The sequence below is a fragment of the Lates calcarifer genome, linkage group LG7_1, assembly GCF_001640805.2.
Source record: "Lates calcarifer isolate ASB-BC8 linkage group LG7_1, TLL_Latcal_v3, whole genome shotgun sequence".
Lineage (NCBI taxonomy): Eukaryota > Metazoa > Chordata > Actinopteri > Centropomidae > Lates > Lates calcarifer.
The window spans coordinates 5,726,158-5,746,478 of record NC_066839.1 but is presented as its reverse complement, the minus strand read 5'-3'; the positions used below and the strand labels follow the sequence as shown (position 1 = coordinate 5,746,478).

Genomic DNA, 20,321 nt, shown 5'->3' with positions numbered 1-20,321 from the left:
GTCTCTGGATTTATTGTCATAACTTTGTAAAATCAATAAAGCACTTGTTGTCTATTTAAGGAAAGGACTGAGTTTAACACCTGCAGACAGACATTTTAAAAACGTCTTCAAATGTTAACTTAATTTGAGTTCATTTGTATTTCATTAACTTAACCTTAAGTGTTTCGGTGCCACTCTAAACAACAACAAAATTTTTAATGTCTGTTTGCTACAGATGTTGTATTTATCGTCAACTTACTTAAAAAAATAAATAAAAATGTGTAATTTTTAGACAGGGGATGCCCACACATAGAACTGCACACTGATCAGCCACAGCATGAAACAGGTGAAGTAAATAACACTGATTATCTCGTTACCATGGCACCTGTCGAGAGGTAGCAAGTGGAGTCAGTTCTTGAAGTTGATGTGTTGCAAACAGGAAGTAATGAAGCCACAGTTTGATGATTGATGTGATGCAGCCCTGACACATCATCTCTGGAGGTTTGCGTTTGGTGATTCAGTGATTGCAGGCGTGCATTCTGGGTAAATATGAGTCTGTATAGCACTAAAGAGTCACTGCACTGAGGAACAGTCAAACTTTACTAAGCTTCCCTTTGCAAAGCTCCTCAATCTTAAGAGTTTTTCCCGACCATTTCTTGAAAGTTTGATACATCTTGGACCAGTTCCTCGTCTAAACAAAGAAGTCAGTAAAGAGAGCAGCGTTTAAAATATTGTGCCGTTTTTATTTTTGTGTAAAAATCACACAGCTGCTAGTTGACTCTGCAGAGATACAGTACATCCATGCAGTTAAACATCTAGGATCCCACAGCCAAGAGAGAAGGAATTAAATAGAATATTCTTTCGCTGTTAGTCAGCAATTAATGCAAATTTACATATGAGTCCAAAAGTGTGTATCATATACAATATACAACACAGATCTGGGAGCAAATAGCATTCAAAATCCCATCAAAGACTTCGTTAACGACTGATTGCTTCTGCCTGCCTGGATTGCCTTTTTTTTTTAGTTTAGGGATGAGGAGGGAGCTATTGTGCTAGCAAACATAAATCAATCCCACATGAAGGTGTTTAATAGGGTTTTAAATGGTATTAGTTCCAGGTCTGGAAACAATATAACACACACACACACGCTCACGCTCACACACACCAAGTACATCATCGTCCTCAACAGCAGAAAAAAGAAGGCGAGCCTTGATACAACAAGGAAGAGAGGTCAGTCAGCCACCGTGGAAACCTGAACGCCAGTGGGGGGGGGGGAGTAAGGCTTTAAGAAGAAGACAAATTCTTCACCAACACACAGGAAGCTCCAGGGACAACACACTTATTAAAAAAAAAAAAACTAAATAACCAAACAAGACAGGATATTTTAGGGTACTGGCACAAAAACCTTACAGTTTCCAGGTTGTACTGAAGAAATAAAACTCAAGTGGTTCTTTTTTTTTCTCATCTTAAAGCATCTTCTTTTCTGTTTAAATACACGTGAAAGACAAAAACAACATGCAGGTTAAAAGAAAGCAAAGGTTTAAGGAAGGGACGTAACAAATAAAAAAAAAGAAAGTAAAGAGGGAGGAGGGGACTGGGGGGAGTTAAGTTCAAAGTGCAGTTGGGTCATTCAGGTCTCCCATGCTGTTGACTGGTCTCCGTCTGTAGTCCTGTTAAGCTTCATCTTGCAGATTTCAGGTGAAACTGCCCTGATTAAAACAAAAAACAAACAAACAAACAAAAAACACTGATCTTGAGTTTACTTCCCTCTGTAGCCGGGAGCTGGGGGAGGGGCAGGGGAAGTGGACTGCTCATCAGTACGAAAAAAAAAAAGGCAAAAATGAATCACAAACATACAGTAGATGGTGTTCTGGAAGATCTACGATACAAAAACCAGAGTATACTGTTCACACAGTTGCTACTATCATAGTACAAACAGCTAAGTATAGTTGGTCTGTGGAGATGTATCGCCCCCGTGCTTGCATAGTGCCGATTGCCCGATTGGAAAACAGCTGAATTCTCAAACCAGTATCAACTCTTATCTGCACCGTCGGTTTGGATCTGTGCATGTGTGTTTGCTGAGCAGGAAATCGCAGGAAAACTTCTTCTTCTTCTGCAGCAACACAATTCTTCATAAACGCCGCCTCCTGCAGTCAAGCAGCTGAAAACTCTCCAAACCCTTCAAGTGAACGTCTCAATGCTTCCCCATCCAGGTGAAGTTAACGGCTGAAAATAACCTCAGGAATCAAGAATGAGAGGTTGTTTTTCTTTTTCTTTTTTTTAAAGGAAAGCTGAAATGTTGAGCCACAGCTATGTTAAAGGAAAAAAACTGTAGGAAAGGAGGGGGGGGGAGAGGTTGCATTTTTTCTTTTCTTTAAAACACAGCCCGAGTAGAGGTGAGAGTGATAGTTCAGTCATTTGGCATTAAAGTTAAACCATTCAGTCACATCAATCCCCAAACATGTGTAACATGAAGAGAGGAAAAGAAAACAGAGAGAGAGAGAGAGAGAGAGCATTCGTTCATCATGTCAGGCTGTCACACACACACACACACATTTATATGTAGACTTCAAGGGGCAGTACGGAGAGGGATGTGGGCTTAAGTCATGTCACAGGATGAGTCAAAAAAGCCTTCACCATGATGATTTAGCCTTTAAAGGCATCACAAAAACATACACACACACGAGTCCTGTCCAGAGGCAGCCCTGTATGTTTTACGGGGAAACCAACCACACCAAACTCCAGTCAAAAAAATGCCAATTTTGCATTCCTTGCTTAGTGGCAAACGTAGGCTCTTGCTTTAGACTCTCCACGGTTTTCAAAGCCTCTAATATGAGGTGCAACATGTTTCTGTGATCTATTTTTAATGATTTTTATTTTTGAAAATGGTGGTGAGCCACTGACATTCAGCAGAACAAACTGTCTTTAATGATATTTAAAGCAGAAACATTTTTAGAGTCTTGTTTTCCATGATTATTCTCCCATTTTATATATGTGCGTATTCATGGCAACGGTAATGAAGTTATGCCAGTAAGCAAGAAGACAATTAAAGAAATAGTTTTGGGAATACACTTATTCACTTTCTTTCTAGCATTACATGAAATAGTTTCAGTGTGTAATCACAAATTATTGTTTTTATATTACGGTTTCTTTTACAGGTGCTCATAGATGCATTTTTGAGCTTTGAAGAGAGCCAGGCTAGCAGTTTCCCCCTGCTTCCAGTCTTTATGCTAAGCTAGGCTAATTGCAGATTTCATCTATGTAATTCACGCTTATAAGATTGATATAAATCTTCTCCTCTCACTCAAAGAAACAAGGTGTATAGGTGTACTTCCAAAATGTTGAGTTGTTTCTTTAAATTTGCCCGATTTTTAATTTGGTGTGGCGGAGTCTGCACCCCGAGAAAGAACAAACATACTGATGCCAGCCTCATGTAAGTCACTAAACAGGAACACAAATACACAAACAGTCACACAAACACGTGACTCACACACTCCGCCTTTCTTCTTCAGTCATTCAGAGAGTAAAGTAATCAGACACCAGCATTTGCAGCGTCTCGTCCGCTTCTCCTAACCGTTTCTCAGTTTGCTGTTGTCCTCACCTTCGGAGAAAAATTGAAAAGTGCCAGTTTTGTAAAATCCTCCACCCTCCCTCCTTCACACTCCTGTCACCTCCTCCCTCTTGGTTTAAGACTGTGCTCTCAGGTCCTTCCGGTTTATGATTGATGAGTGTGTGATTGAGTGTGAGAGTTTTTAACGGAGCGTCCTGCGGCAGGTCGGAGCCTCCAGGGAAAGCCAGGATGATGGAGGGAAGGAAGGAAGGAGGGAGGGAATGAGGGAGGGATGGAAGGGAGGGGTCACACTGAGGCCCACAGCCTTGCTTCGGATGAACTACAGCCAGGTTTCCCTCCTCATGTTGGTTAAAGATGAGAGAAAGGTCTGAGCTGCTCCAGCTGGACTTCCAGAGATATCCTCTCCTCGAGCAGGTCCTGGAAAATGATGAGTTGTGAGTGACTTTTCTTTTCCAGAGAAGGAGTGAGAGAGAAAACATTAAAATACACATCGTCCATACCTTCAGCTGTTGCTGCAGTTCACTGTTAAGTCGTGCCAACACTGTGTTCGTCTCCTTGTTTCTTCTGATTGAAGCTTGAATCGCCTTTTTGTCCTTTCCTACTGACCTGAAGACACACAAATACACACACTTGTTACTTAGACATGATACAAAAACAACAACTTTCATTTAAACAAAACTTTCCAGAGTCTTATCAACCAGCAAGCAGAGTTTCCTACCTGGGGATGGAGGGCTGAGTAGCCAGGACAGCAGCTATGACGTTTGATTTCTGCGGGCCGTGCTGCTCGTCCTCCGGTCGTAGCTCGTCTTCAGATTTCAACCTCCGGCGTATGGGTTTAGGAGGAGGAGCTAGTGGACCAGATGAACCTTTGACCTGATGGGAAAACAAAACCAAAATAAAATGAACATGTATTTAAACCGAGCAGGATAAAACTGCAACAAAAGCTCTCCTCTGTGTCTTCTGATCTTTGTAAAACAGGACTCTGATAATGTGTTGTACAGTCGCTTTCAGAGGATGTTGACGTACAGAGTTGACAGTAGTTGAGGTTCTCTCATCTACTTGGCTGTCACTCTTCACTGTTCTCAAAGGGCCAGCTCCCTCTGGTGCCTTATCCACCTGTAGACACGGGAACATTTACAAAAGCTTAACAAGAGACACCCAGACCTACAGTAAATTTCAATATATACAGCTCCATCTTTTTCTGACCAAAAACAAATCACTGTGAATAGCACACTTACAAACAAATGGTAAATAACACTTAAGTGCTGTTGTTTTGGTAGATTAAAGTTAAGTGTTATTTCCCAGGTAATGAGCCAGTAGATTGGGCTGAAAAGCTTCAAAAACCTCCTCTGCTCACACCTTTCTCATGTTGGATGTGGGAGTCGACAGGGGGACAATATTATGTTCCCCTTCTCCTCCTGTTCTCTGGTATAAAAGCTTTTGTTTTGAGAGCATTAACTGGCTCTTAACAGCTTGATGTTTGCATTGTGACTCTTTGCAGTGAACACTTGGATCGCAGACAGGCAGTAACAAAGCATTCGTCAATGTGTCTGTGTGAAAGTGGCCTCAGGGAGAGAAATGCTGGGTGTTTCTCGCAGTATGGTTACATAACAAGACTCATCTGGCTTGCAAAGTTTAGAAATTATTCATTAATAATTACATATCATGAGCGACGTGGAAATATAGACACACCTGTCCAGGTTAACAACTCACCTGTCCCGCCTCGCTGTGTTTGTCGACCTCGGGCAGACTGGAAGGCTGTTCAGAAGCAGCGAAGGCCTGAAACTGACTGAAGTCTGCGAAGTTGGGCTGCTGAGGAATCTGCTGAGGGGAGGTGGTGGTGAGCACCGCCCCGCCTCCTGGTACAGCCTCTGCCTCCACACGATGCCCGGTGTGTGGTACTGATGTCTGTGGAGAGGAGCACAGAGCACTACTATCTCTGATCCCACTGTTGCTGCTGTTAAAACTGGGTTAATGACACATAAATTACATAAAAAGTCACTTTCAAATTTTCTGTCTGCGTCTGTCTGACCTGTGTCGGCAGCGGTCGAGGAGGCACAGCAGGCGGGTAAGCTATCGTGGAGGGTTGTGGTTGTCCTGCGGTTGTAGTGGCAGCGAAGGTGCGGTTCATGTCCAGAGACGAGGAGCGGGAGTGAGAGGGGTGAGGGCGGGGTGGAGGGGGAGGAGGGGCCACCACCTTCAGAGCCTCTGGAGACGTACCAGACTGAGACCTGAACACAAACAGTTATGTTTCTAAAATTATGGATGGGACACAGATTTTTACTCAACCTGTTTACAGTGGAATTTATACAAACAAAATTCCCCTCATCACCTAATATGACAACGGTGACAAATAAAAGTGTGAGGAAACATAAAATATAAAATGCAATGATTTCCTGATGAATGAAAAATGCATGGACTCATCTACAGCAGTCCAACAAAACAACAAACATAACTGGGGCTATAACTGACAACTGACAATCTGCAAATTATTTGTCTATTGATCTATCGATCATTGTCAAAAAATAGTGGAAAAAAATGGCCATTTCAACTTTGCAAAGCCCAAGGTATTCACTGTAGTGTTTTTATGGAAGCCCAATTCCCCAGTCATTGTAATGAGAAACCTTCTCAAAATAATGACTTCTCATTATTTTAAGATATTAAGTTTTTCATTCTGATGACTTTAATGTTCTTTCTGTTTCATCACATTGGCAGAAATGAGCCTCCATAAGTATTAAATGTGACAGAGAAGAAGAAGAAGCTGGACCCTGAGAATGTGGTGCATCTGATTTAACGATTATCAGAACAATTATGGTCATTATTATCTTTCTGTTGGGCGCCTTATCAATGAATCAACAAATCATTTCAGCTCTGAATGTGAGCAATAAAAAGAACAAAGTGATAGCTACTGACCTTTGTCTTGTGATTGGCTCCTGGTCTGATGTGAAGGAGTCTGAACTGCTATAACCATCACCTCCATGGAGACAAAAAACACTTTGTCAGTCTACTGACATATCAGTCTTTTAATGTTTTTACTCATTTCCTCATCACATAAAGCACACAGAAATATAATATCAACACAGTTATAAAATGACAACACTGAGCAGTTAGTGCAGTTTATGATGCATCTGAAAAGAAAAGTTTCTTTAGCCCAAAATATCCTCTGACACTGCTCATAATTTACCGTTTATAACAATAAGGGAGCAGATTTATTCAGCGTGCACTCCCAGGAGACCTTCCCTTTACTCACCTACAGTGTTGGCGGCTACAAACTTCATAGAGGCAGGTAGTTTGGCTTCTTCGGACAGTTCAGGAGGTTTGGCGAGCAGAGGACTAGTGGGGTGGTTGTGGTCTAAAAGGTCAGATTATGTTACATGACAAATCAGGTTCTGTTTATATACTGGCTGGACTGCATAAATCAGTCAGGTATGAAGCCAGAGGGTTTCTCACCACTGCCAGTCCTCTTCAGCTCCATCTCCTGCATGTGGATCTTACTGGGCGTCATCCGGATGGGGACAGGGTGAACGATGGCCGTGTCCTGGAGGAGAGGCAGACAAAGCGACAGGAGGGTGAGACAGGCAGATTTAAGAGGGGAGATTCACAGACAGAGATGTGATTTGTGGTCCACGACAGGAGTCGTCTCCAACTCCATCATTTAACTGACTTGTTGACAAATAACAGCAAATGAATATATACTGAATATTCTCATAGAAAAACCACTGTGATACAAGAAACACCTTCTTTTCACTCTGTTAGAGAGAGCACAGGGCTCAGAGGGTGGCAACATCTGTCAGCTGCGGTGAGTTGACTGCATTTACTCTGCACAAGTACAGTACAAGTACAAATTTGAGGTACTTGTACTTTACTTGAGTAGTTCCATTTTATACTACTTTATACCTCTACAGCACTACAATTCAAAAGCAGAGATTTTACTTTACTCCTTTTCTGTTATAACTGGTCACCACTTACTTAAAAATGTGTTGATCTTATAAAATATGATGCATTGTTATATATTAAATGACAGAAAACATATAAAATAGTTAAAATCATCCAACTACAACATTAAAATGCTACTTACTAATCCAGTAATATAATATTTAACACCATATCACACATGGAAGCCACTGTCTGGATTATAAAAACTTAGTTTTATAGCACAGTTTTCTAAAAAATACTGACATACTTTTACACAAGTGACATTTTTAGTGCACTGTGAATCCACTGCGTGATCCTTTGTTCATGTTACACACACTTAATAAAATGTCTACCTGTCAAAAGGCAGCTCATTGATGTGCCATTCCAAATTGTGAGGGGAAAAAAAAAGAAAAGTTATAAATTGAGTTATACGATTTAGGTTCTGCTCAGTGATTTTTATCTTGGGATTTCTGCCGAGAACTCCCGAGCACATAAAAGCAATCTAAAAAAGATGCACACTCTCGCAGTAAGGCAAATTGTGAGGGTAAGTACTTGCACTTTTCAGAGCCAGTTATTGCTGTAAGGAGAAAAAATTCTGCCTGACAGAGAAAAACCTTCACAGAGGACATGGGAAGTTCCACAGTAAATGACAAAGCACCACAGAATTTTTTTACACAGTTTTTAAATACCTAGAGCAGTGACCATACATGGAAACATTTATCTGTCACAATCTGCGAATGCACTAGTGAAAAAAAAGGTGATGTCCAATAGAAGCTAAGCCAGCCAAATCACAACAAACACTATCCACTGCTGATGCAGCGGACCGCATTTTGAAAGAACATCATGCAGAGAGATTGATAGAGATAGAGATAGATAGAGAGAGAGAGAGAGAGAGAGATAGAGAGAGAGGGAGAGAGAGAGAGATCCAAAGAGGGTTAATGTCTGTCCATTAATGGTGAAACCATGCATACTAAGTGATTGACTTACAGGGTCAGCTGGTGCAATGTTAGAGTCAAATTGGGTCAGAGTTTGTGAGCTGGAGGAGCGCTCGCTAAACGTCTCCCACTGCTGCAGGAGACAGACAGACAGTGAGAAAAAACATGTCAGTCAGCCAGTGCAGTGACATCACACATTTACATCATCACTCTGAGCCATCACCGGCCCTAATGTGACATCGCCAGTCATCGGCAGACGACGTGGTGACGTGACATCGGCGGGCGGGGAAAGGTGGTGTGGGTGTGTGGAAACGTAACGTAAGACTTTCACACAGAACCACCACAGTCCAGGAAGTAAGAGAAGAGGTGGTGAATTATCAGTAATTATGTTTGATGATGAAGAGGATGGAGCGGCAATCCATTCATGATGGATGGGTGAGGAAAAGGTCACCAAATTAACCCTGAGCAATTATATGAGACGAATCAAATGCAAACACAGCACAAGCAAACAGATGTAGATGTGTGTGTGTGTGAAAGTACAGTAGGTGATTGTGTGTGTAAGTGGGAACCTCGTTGCTCTGGTTCATCTCTGGCCAGGCTTGGTTGAGTGAAGGCATGGAGGGTGACTTGTTGGGGGTGACCTCCACAGGGGAGCCCGAGTATCCAACGTCTGCAGTTGGCTCCGGGACCTCTGCGTAGGAGAAGTTAGACACAGGTTAGAGTCATTTATTCCACTTCTTATTTCTGGTTTTAATCAGAGAAACGTTCCTTTATGTGAAGATATTATCCACCAAAAGTCAGGTGTGAGTAAAAAAATCCTTCGAGGGTCGTTAGCTGCACGAGCCACACCTGGTCCCAGTGTACCCTGCTGCAGAATTCGGGGGACTGTATACAGCATTGGCTCGTGCAGCTAATGATTTCCATTTAGCACCTGCAGCACACAAGAGGAAACAACAGGGACACTTATGCCGAGGTGGAGGGGTCTGTCAGTACCCTATCCATTCCCAGAAGTATGATTCAGTCTGCACGTGCACATAACTGTGTAACCGCACTGAGTTACTTACATGTCTGTCTAGCATTATATTTATGTTTATAGATCTATAAGTGTAATGCAATAACAGGCTAAAGTTAGTTAGCTTTTAGGATGTATTTAGTTAGGAAACAGCTTATTATGTCCAGAGCTAACCTAACCTAATCCTCCTGCCAGCACCAGAAAAGCTCTCTAATTAACAGATTATAACTTGCTTGTTTACTCCATACAAAAACCAAAGTGTAAAAATGACATGTTGTGTTTTTAGGGAGAGTTATGTGCTGGGCTGTTTCTTGGCTGGGTGAAGTGAAGTGGCTTCCTGGTGTCTCCTCACAAAGAGGCTTCAGGAAGTTACTGGCTTCTGGCTGTTTCAGATATGAGAGCAGCGTCAGTGTCTTCATCTTAAGGTTGTCAGTAAAGAAAATGAGCATATTTCCCAAAACGTTGAACTATTCCTTTAAACACCACAGGCGGATTTTGGCACAGAAACAGAAAAGTGCTGCAGAAAACCAACGTTTCAATTAAATCACATTTACAGATGAGAAACTGAGGCAAGGACAGAAAAGCTTAAAACTCATCTGCATGGATAGCATGACACTGAGGGCTGAGGCAGTCATGACTGTCTGTTTTCTCGCTCAGACACGAATTACTGAAACTCCTGATCCGGTTGCATCAGCATCCATTTTGATTATCTGCAGTTTCTCTAAGGTGAATATTATAACCTCTGCTCTCACCGGAGGATATAATATTAACAGCAACAGTTTGGCATGCACTCTAAATAGCAATGATAAACAAACACTCTGTGGGTATTATATTTGGCAATCGATGGCTAAAAGGATGAAACTTGAAACCCAAACAGTTTTTGTTTTTGTGTCCTAAAGATTTTTGCATTATGTGTGGCTACAACTCTTAAAATACAGAAATCGATGAGCTCCACTGCAAAGGCTTCTTTCATTTTCTTTTCTGCTGACAGCCCGGTTAAATGAATGAACTGCAACCAACAAGAGGCAGGTTCTGCACACTGCAGTGCTGTCACCTGACAGGTTTTATGAGACCCGAGGTTGAGAAATTAGGGGAGGGAGCAGCAGAGAGTGAGTCTGTGTCTACCTGCTGAGTCATCCAGGTCAATCAGCTTTGGCATCAGGCTCTCAGGCAGCTTCTCGGGGAGGTCGTAGCCATTCTTCCTGGCCACGACCAGGTGGAAGGCAGCGCAGAACTCATCCAGGGTCAGCGCTCCGTCTTTATCGAAGTCTGACAGCTCCCTTCAAAACACACATAACACGCTGGTGAGTCTGCAGTATGCGATTTATATTCCCCACATTGTTCAAAAAAATCTACTTCTGCTTTTGATAGTTCACATGTGTTGGGTGCATGAAAGCAGGGAGCATCAGACCTATTCCACACAACACTTAGTGTGCAGAGCTGAAAACAAGCTGTGACAACTGAAATTACGGCTCCCTTCAAGGCAAACGAGCCTGTAAGAACGGTAACATGAGCTGACAACTGGCTTTTGATATGCAGCAATTAACTGTGTAATTATCCAGGAACTGGAATTTTATTCCCCTTCAAAACAATGGCAGGTTGGTAGACTGTGGTTCAACTTGATCAGGCGGTTAGGCAAAATGTTTCTAAACTGACAATTTAAAGTGAAATTTTAAAACTAAAATCACAAATATTTGGTGGTTATGGCTTCTCAAATGTACTGTACTACAATGGGCAGGATTCAATCCAAGGTTCCCGTATGATATCATTTAGTGATTGGCTGCTGGAGCCATGGTATCGAAGTCCCGCCCACACACCAGGCCGACCCAATCACAAGTCAATCGCAGCTGTCAATCTGACATCACAATCCTTTTTATAGCATCATATAACTACTTAAAATACACCAGTGTTTGGCGTGTACTTTGATTGTCCATCAACATCGAGATGTTTTGGCTTCTTTTTTTGGAAGCTGTCATGTCGTCCATCTTTACAGTCACTGGTTCAGACATCTTGATGATACACTAGATGTCCTGACTGTCAGAGTTACAACTCACCAAATATGTGACAGCTCTAAAATCGGTAGTTTTGATTTGGTGAAGAACTCTTTTGCTGCTGAACCTGGGAACACACAGAAACATCAAGGAGAGGATTCAGTCAAGTCAGGAATCACAGAGCTGGTTTTCTATGTGTGTGTTATTTATGCAGTCTCCTACCGGGTATGAAGCCGGTGAGGTCTGGCTGAATGGTTTTGAACTGGTTAATATAATACTGTCTCTGCTCATCCGTGATCTTCCATGGATCATCGTAGCTGCTGGACTGTCGCTGGATCTCATTGGTCGTTGCTGCTGAGGCCACTGTTCGTATTGTTGTGCTTTCCTGTGTGAAACCAAACGGGATGTTTACAGAGACGTTTAAGAAAGTAGCACCAGCTAGAGGGTATACATGATCAAATATATAATTAAGTAAAGAGAAACAAAGGTGCCACAGTGAAAACTTTTAGTTTCATTTTACCAAAACCTTGGTGTAATTCTGAGAAACTGGACTCATGGGACAGACAGAAACCCAGCATCAGATCCCATCCTCTGAGCTAAACATGTTATTACCTCAGACAAAATTAAATAAAATCATCTAAGAAACTAAAAACCAGCAGGATGCCTCTCTATAATTAGCCACTGGGCACAGGGGCCTTCACAGTTTCTTGATTTGCCTGAGCAATGTCACACAAGCTGGGTGAGTTTCAATCTAGCAGATAAAGCACTGATATAAAATGTTGGCTGATGTTTGAACCACCACTGCGGTTGGTGTGATATCTCATGCTTTATGTTTGCAGCGTCTAATGGCGCCTTTCTGTCTGATGAAAGAGGTTGATGATGTTTGCCGGCACAATTAAAACAGCTTTCACAATATGGTGCAGAGTCATTCTCATAACCTGCTAATCTAAATTAATTACTTATTGTACCATCTCCTGTAGGTCACTGCTGTGTCCTGAAGCTATAAATCTGTGCCTCAGCAATATGTGAGCTTATTTCTGCTCTGTCTTTTGTAGATGTGGATTGAAAAAAGGCATGTGCCGACTTTTAGCAAATTAAATGATGAAAATGATGAATTCCTGGCCTACTCTGTTCATGTTTATAAGCGATGGAAGAAAAGAGCAGGTTTGCTTTCCCACAGAGCAATATGAAGCACCAACAAAGTGAGTCATTTATTGGGAAAATTCAGTGTTTGTGTCCAGCTTTCAATCTGAGACTGTGACAAAAGCATCACGCTGCCCTACCTGGACTGACGAGGGGTGCATTGCTGGGACCGTGCTGGATGGTGGGGTGTCTGCTGTGAAACTGACCCAACTTTCCTGACCTGGAGGAGGAGGCGAGTGGGACGACCACATGCCATCACCGGACACTGGACCTGGAGGGAGGAGGAGTTTAAAGCGTACAGTCACATCCGACTTAAATATACAGCAAGTCTTACTGTGAATGGATTAGGGCTTATTTTCTTGACTAATCAAGCAATGATTTAATCTATAAAATGTCAGAAACAGGTGAAAATGGCAGCTGAAATTTCCCAAAGCCTAAAGAGACCAATTCTGATGACTTGAGAAAGAAAAGAGAGAAGAAATGCTTAAAGTTTGAGAAGCTGGAATCAGCAAATGTTTGGCATTTTTTTCTGAAAATAACTTAAAACATGTTTTTTGGATTATCAAAATAGCAGCTAACCAATTAAAATCACCTAGCTGATTAACTGTTGCAGCCTTCGAAAAGGTTGTTTTCATACTGTTTGTTGTTGTAATATCTCTTCCACATTTTGTACTAATGAAAGTAGGGCACAGGTCATGTGATGCCCGCTTTGTTCCCCTAATGACTAACGGCAGTAACTGTCTTTCTCAGCAAGCATCATTAACAGTATGTCCAAGCTGTAAACACCAGGAAGTCACACAAACACAACCAGTGTGCCTCATTGCCCCATATGCTGACTCACTACAAATCAAAACTAGTGGCAACTTTTCTGCCACGTCTCTCACATTTTTTCATTATGGGTGTTTTTGTTATCATCTCCTGTGGCCCACAAAGAGTGAAACTCAGCTTATTCTTTGTTATAGTCACAGTAATATGACAGCTGGTATGCATTAGTATTAAATTTACTCTTTTCAATTTTAGAAAGAACTCCACTCTCCCAAAAAAAGAAGCTTTATCATTCAACTTGGGGCCTCTTCCTATTGACTTTAACTTTGGGCTGCAACTAATGGTTAGGTTATTCACTATTAATCAATCGGCTGATTATTTTCTCACTGAATCAATTAATTGTTTGGGTTAATAAAACATCAGGAAAGAGCAAAAAATGTCCATCTTAAAGTAAATAGGTGTTTCACTTACACCTATTACACCCTCAAACATTACACCTATTTTAATGTCTTCCAACTGTGTGTGTCTCGTGACTATTTTGGTAAAATCATGGTAGAGTGATCTAACACAAGCACCCGCAAAAACAAAACTGAAAAAAACTGAAGGAAGAACCGAACCGTGGATTTCAAGAATCACAACACTCTTCAAAACAAACATGCTGTTTCCATCATACCTGGAAAACACCGCCACCTCCAGTGAACCGTGCAAACAGAACTGGTCTATGACTGAACCTTACGTGAGTAAGTGGATGTTACCTGTCTGTGGTTCTCTGAACTGCGTCCACACGGCTCCAGTTGCAGCCACCACCGGCGGTCTGTCTGCATTTCCTCCGCTGTGCTGCCGCTTGTGTTTCCTCCAGGAGTGAGGGGAGGTGGGGGGAGACTGGTGAGGGGAGACCACCGGGGATGTTGGTTCGGGCTAGAAATGCAATCAAACACATGAGATACAAATTCAGATTTTAAAAAATGGACATAACAAGAATGACCATGTTCAGACGTGATAAATCTAATGTGATAAGCAGCAGAAAAACAGAAGTTCAGCGTCGCCACCACTGTCTTATCACGGTTTCACATATTATGGGTGTTAACTCTCTGATCCCATCTCAAATACTACAAGATTTCTATCTTGAACATGCCACACTCGAGGCCAATAAATGCTACTTCAAAAGCTGTTTTTATTTGATAGGGGATGTTCAAGCAACCAGTGAATGAACATTTCACAATAGATGCAAACAGATAAAGAGCTGAGAAGGAGAAAAGTCAGCAGCGGAAAATGCCAGACAGTTTTATGAGCTAGAAGCAATTAGACGTACACAGGAAAATACACAGGAAATGCAGCAGTATACCAGTAGCATATCACTAGTAGCTGCTGGTTTTGGCCGTAGCAGGAAATAAAATAAGTGTATGATGTTCCACAAAAGAGAGATAACAGTGAAGTCCATATTTAATTCAGTTATTGCTGAAGTAATTGTAGGAAAAGAGAGCATAAATGTCTTTAAAAAGCCCAGTCCTTGACGTGTTCCTTCGTTCTATGTATGCATTTTAAAGGGAGGTTAAGATAATAAAAAGAGCATGTTTAAACAGTCGTGCCTTGATAAGAACAGTACAATAACACACCTGTGATTCTACGCTGGGTGCCAGGGGCTGGATGACCTCGTGGACAGGAAGCGAAGTGGAGGATGGGGGGCCCTTCTTATTCTGGTGTCCCCTCCCCGGTGGTCTGGGTATTACCCCATGGGCAGAGGCTGGGTACAACCCCTGGCTGTCTGTGTCCTGGTACAGTGCTGCGTGCCTCGCCTCTGCCTCATTCTTGCCCACCACGAACCTGGGCAGCGGCAGGTCCTTGACTGGGTGAGACAGGAATCCAATTCAGAGGATTTAGAGGAAAGACTTGTTTCATATTGATTTCAGGAAAGAAGCTAGAAGACCAAAATCACTCTTCCACTCCGCTAAAGTTGTCAGATATCATCAGCCTGTGAAGTGGATTTCAGAAATTCTTTTTTGCCATTTGGGTTGACTTCTTCTTCCTTTATCATCACTTATCCACTCCCTACATTTCCCAGAATGCCTTGAGAAGGAACAAGCTGTCCCAGCTGTGGTCTACAGGTTTTTAAGCATAAAGTAACGGCTGTATTACGATAGCAGTGTGAGAGTAACCCTTTCAGAGAGAGTAGTGCCACTTCCTCAAAATGAAACACGCACTGAACTCTGGTCTATTAAAGATAGTGTTGCTGCAGTAAATGGTGTGTTTGTGTGCTCGACTGTCGATTTCTAAAACAGATAGTTCCAGTCCTTGATTATGAGCGGCTGAGCTGCGTTCAAAGCCTTTGTAAACACACACCTGTTATTAGCTGCAGCCCTGAAACTCACCAAAAATACACAGTCACGATTGAAAACTGACCGACCTGGTCAAACAAGCCCCTTAACAGTAAACATCACCTGTGAAGTGAAAGAGCTGATGTGTAGTGGTCAAACAGACCTGAACACAGCACCAATGTGATCATCTTCTAGAAAACACACAACAACTGAAACAACACTGTATACACACACACCAGTATTTAACCTTTTCTCTGATTTCTCACCATTCATCTGACAACACAAAGTAAACAAGCATATTCAATAAATTCTAACCATAATTCACTGTGTCTATTTTTGAGACAGCTTCAACTATACAAGAGAAAGGATTTCAAAGCTGAAACCTCCAGAAATCAAGTAACCATCACATTGTACATCACATGTTGCTGCTATAAGGAAGTGGCTGACCTCTGTGGTTCCTTATATTTTTTATCAAATTATGAAATCATTATATGTTGCAATATTTCACTCCCAGTCAAGTAACTTTGTGCAGCGGGTGACATACATCTTCCATTGTGTTTTTTTTTCTTTTTATTGAAAGATGTTGCACCAAACACAAACAGAAAAATGCAATTTTGCAGTTTAACCCCTGAGGGTTTACACTACAATCTCTATTTACTTAAGAAATAGAAACCAGTTGAAACAGTTTTTTCCCCATACACATACATAATCAGCAATTTGAGGTTGCTTACAGACACATGGACAGAAGGAGCTTGGGACTGAACCACCAACTCTATGATTAATGACCAGCTGACTAAGATGAACTGTCTCTGATTTAGTTTAAACAACAGATGATGTGTCCACTGGTAGCACTTGAAGGCATGTAAAAGTTTTAAGAAAAGCCTTAAAAATAATTTGTTTTTACACCTTTTTTAAACACAGGCCGCTTTCTTTACAGCTTGAAACTAAAGTTGGTTACTTACTAAGTCAGTTTGTTTGTTTAGTTAGTTAGTAAATTTCCATGCCATGTCAAACATTTGGCCCATCACACATGGAACTGTAAGCCACTGCTATTTGTCAAACACCAAGAAAATAAAACATGCACCTTTTGCTAGCACGTATACTAAACTTAAAGAAAAACACATTACATCATTATATCTACTTCTATATTCTTTTAATTTTAGAATGTATGTGCAAATCTTCAAATAATTTGTGTACCAAAACAAAGTGCTACATGCATCCCGATAAACCTCAGTAACTCCCAGGAACTGGCTGCTTTAAATGTTTCATATTTGAACAACCAACTCAGTCTCTTATTTTAATCTTACTGAACAACCGCCCTTTGCTTTCTGTCCCATGACCTCTTCAAAATTTAATAAGTTATCAATCCTAAAATATAAAAACCTTTTTCACCAGTCTGGAGCAGCAGAAAGATTTCATTAAAAAGAAAGGTTCAGTGGCACTTGCCAGAGAACCTGGTGTGCTGTTATGTGATGGTATTTTTGGGGGGAATCTGTTCCTGCTGGTGTTAGAGGGGTTTCTGTCTCAAGTAAAAGAACAGGCCAAAGAAGAAAAAGGTGCCAAACAGTGACAATGATTAAATTCAACCGGGGACTCACCTGAGTTGAGGCTTTCCACCCTCAGGGGCAGCCCGGACTGGGCGATGGCTATGAGCTTGAGAGCGATGTAGAACTGGCTCCTCCCGAAGTGACCCAGCCGAGTGGCTCCACACAGCTCTGTGATCTAAACCCACACGAAGGAGAGGGAGGAACAGTTAACAACACTGTATTCATCTGAAACGCTTGATGTGAACCATTACTGATAAATGGAAGAGAAGAACCGGTCTCCTCTCTTTAAGACACACATAAGAAAATAGTGGTCACAAGCAAAACTGTAAACACTGAATATGTCATGCTGAAGGTCTCAAAAGACTTACTGACTTTAAAATGTTTATACACACAAATCCAGAAGCATTTGGTGACACAGATTAACTGGTTTAATGCCACTAATGTCACAAAAACAACACAAGCAACATTCTCACTGAAGCTGTTCACTGGCAGATGTTCAGTGGGTCCAGCCAGTAATAGGCCATTATCATATATTTTGCTGTACTTCACTCACTGCTGAACAGACTTCATACAAAATGGAAGACTGAGTAGCTCGATGGAAAATATGTTTGAAATGTGTGTAGAAACACACAGGAGATAAAGCACTTTACAGAGAAAGTGTATAATGTACAGTCTGGTTACATGATTGACATATGGACACAATGGATGATTAATACCCAGGGAGTTAAACTTCATAACATTAGAATGACTCCTTAAGCATGAGTCCTTCGGCACAGTGAGCCACAACACCGACAGCCCACCACAGCTGACTGATCCCCTTCTTGCTGACAAAGGACTTATTCTGAGTATGTGTGGATACAAAGCACCAGTCACTTTTCTCAGCCCTGTTACAACATGACATTGTAGCTGCATGTGTCTTGCAGGCCACAGCAGCGTTCAGTGCACATTTTGAAAGTGGAGGATTACAACACTGCCTAATTCTTCCACCACACAGCTCCCCTTGTTGACCTTGAAAAGGATGCTGACTCACAAACTGCAAATATTGGCCTGCCGAGAGACCTGAAGTCACAAGAATGGGCTGCTGCTGTTAAACTGGCTGTTCATAACTCACAGATAACAGGCAGAGCAGGGAAGGTGTGGATGGGATTATTATTTGAGGCATAACCACAACATGAATACTGTAATCTGACAAGAAGACAACATGTGTCTGTGGGTCAGATCATATTTACAAAGTCTGTGTAGGAAACAGACTCTTCACCCTGGGATTTTTGGGACAGTCTAGGTTAGGTGACAACTTTTTAAAACCACACTTACAAGTGACACTGAGCCTGCATGTCCACCATGTCAGCTCAACCCAGTAAGGAGCAAAATAGCAGCTGTTAATGGAGTGAAAAGACAGGAAAGAGTGGGCAGGAATCTGAAGCATAGGGCTGCTGAGGACATGATTTGCTACGTTGTGTCGTTGTTCAACACATGCCCACAAACTGGCACCTGGAGAGCAGACATACCAGCTTCTGTTATATGTGTAAAATGTTATGATAAACCACAAATTTCACACTAAGAATAACTACGAGACTTGGCTGCCTACTCTCTTTGGCTAAGGCTAACATTAGCCAGAAGAAGGTGTGTCTCTTTTGCTGCGCAGCATTGCTAACCACCGAGGCTAACCATAGCTGTACTGGCTGACAGGTCAGCTCTGACAGCCGGGGAACTTTGTAAATTAACCACCAACAGCTGTACGTTTCATGGCCACCATCACAGTCTGATGATAACACTTTAAAAACTGGCAGTCGCTAACGCTAGCTTACCTGCAGGACAACTTCGCTGGGTAGCTGGGCCGCCCGGAAAAGGTCAAGAACTCTCCCGTTGGACGCCACTTTTTTGGTGTTGTCCGTGTCGCAGTAAACGAACAAATCCGAGTAATATTTCTGCTCGACATCACTCAACGTTAGACTTTCCATCGTAGTACCAATCGGACCTGAAAACCAGACTAGTTGGCTGTTGATTAGCCCTTAGCCAATGGCTGGGGCAGGATCCAAAAAATGGGCGAGACTTCAGGATCCCAACTTAGCTAGCGTTAGTGCACTAGCTAACGTAGAGGTTAGCAGGAATAATAATGTTCACAACGCGCCGAGTCGACTTGTTGTCGTCTGATCCCGCTCTCTGTAAAAGTCCCTAATACCAGCTGCTGACAAAGAGAGCCGATCCCCACTCCGCGACTCAAATACGGAACGCTTTCATACAGTTAATCACTTAGTTAACTTGTTGGGCCAGCCAGGCTGGTGGAGCGGCGAGCTAACAGCTACCGTTGATTCAAAGTCAGTGGCACTAACGTCAAGCTAACGAGCAAGTCGCTCAGCCCGGACATCTACCGCGTTAATCTCACGTTATAATACTTCTTCTCCCTTTAAACCGTTAACGGGACGGCGTTTCTGCGTTTCGTGAGAAACAAATTCCTCAGGCGGGGCCGTTAGACGTAAAGTTTCGGGGTCTCTGGGTTCCTTCCTCTAGTGATCATAGCCGCCATTCCTACTACCAGCGTCAAGCCACTCAGGGATAACAGGAGACTTCCGGCAAGAGTCTTCAGATTAAAAGACCCGATCACAGGCGCTTCAACTACTGTGCCAAATTTACCACACTCAAAACCACGATTTTGTTTTTGTTATCAATATCTTATTATCAATATTTTATAAATGATTGATTGATTGGCCAAGACTGAAGCCTAAATGAACATGTTTTGTCTGACCAAGAGTCAAAAATCTGAAGATGTTGAGTTGACTATCATAAAAAAATTACAGAAAATTGCAAATATTGGCATTTTATAAGGGTTTAAGTGATTTTTATTGTTATTTTCGTTTAAAAAAGACACTTAAATTATATATATATATATATATATATATATATATATAAATGAAACTTATCTCCCGTGGATATTCTGTCTGATTGAGTCATCAGCTAATTATTTAAACTTTAGATAACTTGCTGGTTTTCTGGATGTTCAGTGAAATAATTAAACTATCATGTATAATGGGATGAATAAATCCACAACAGCAATTTTTCCACCTTGGGACCCCTTAAGAAGTATAAGCCGCTCAACATTCCTGACAAAATATTGTGATAATGAGCAAACATGAAATTTTAGAGTACT

The 20,321-nt window shown here is 41.8% G+C and overlaps 1 protein-coding gene across 2 annotated transcripts; it reads right to left on the bottom strand.

Annotated features, from left to right (window-relative positions):
• Positions 1-701: 701 nt before the first annotated feature.
• On the bottom strand, positions 702-19,744 carry reps1 (RALBP1 associated Eps domain containing 1). Of its 2 annotated transcripts, XM_018682533.2 has the most exons (19): positions 18,982-19,744; positions 17,225-17,348; positions 14,928-15,157; positions 14,067-14,229; positions 12,687-12,817; positions 11,626-11,788; positions 11,467-11,530; positions 10,538-10,692; positions 8,970-9,091; positions 8,453-8,533; positions 7,001-7,088; positions 6,801-6,902; positions 6,464-6,524; positions 5,583-5,781; positions 5,264-5,458; positions 4,577-4,666; positions 4,269-4,423; positions 4,051-4,156; positions 702-3,967 (listed from the first exon to the last, which is right to left on the bottom strand). In XM_018682533.2, exons 1-19 carry the CDS (start codon positions 19,132-19,134, stop codon positions 3,899-3,901), a joined length of 2,451 nt encoding a protein of 816 aa, XP_018538049.1. In that variant the 5' UTR covers positions 19,135-19,744; the 3' UTR covers positions 702-3,898. The 2 variants fall into 2 exon arrangements, with proteins under 2 accessions (XP_018538049.1, XP_018538050.1); XM_018682534.2 differs by lacking the exon at positions 8,453-8,533.
• Between the last annotated feature and the right edge of the window lie 577 nt (positions 19,745-20,321).

Bases quoted from the DNA above. Each gene is read 5' to 3' on its own strand.
- reps1 (XM_018682533.2), bottom strand. From the start codon at position 19,134: ATGGAAAGTCTAACGTTGAGTGATGTCGAGCAGAAATATTACTCGGAT. The intron at 10,693-11,466 runs GTGAGTTGTAAC...TGTGTTTTGAAG, and splicing joins TTAGAGCTGTCACATATTTG to GGAGCTGTCAGACTTCGATA. The intron at 6,903-7,000 runs GTGAGAAACCCT...CTGACCTTTTAG, and splicing joins GCTGAAGAGGACTGGCAGTG to ACCACAACCACCCCACTAGT.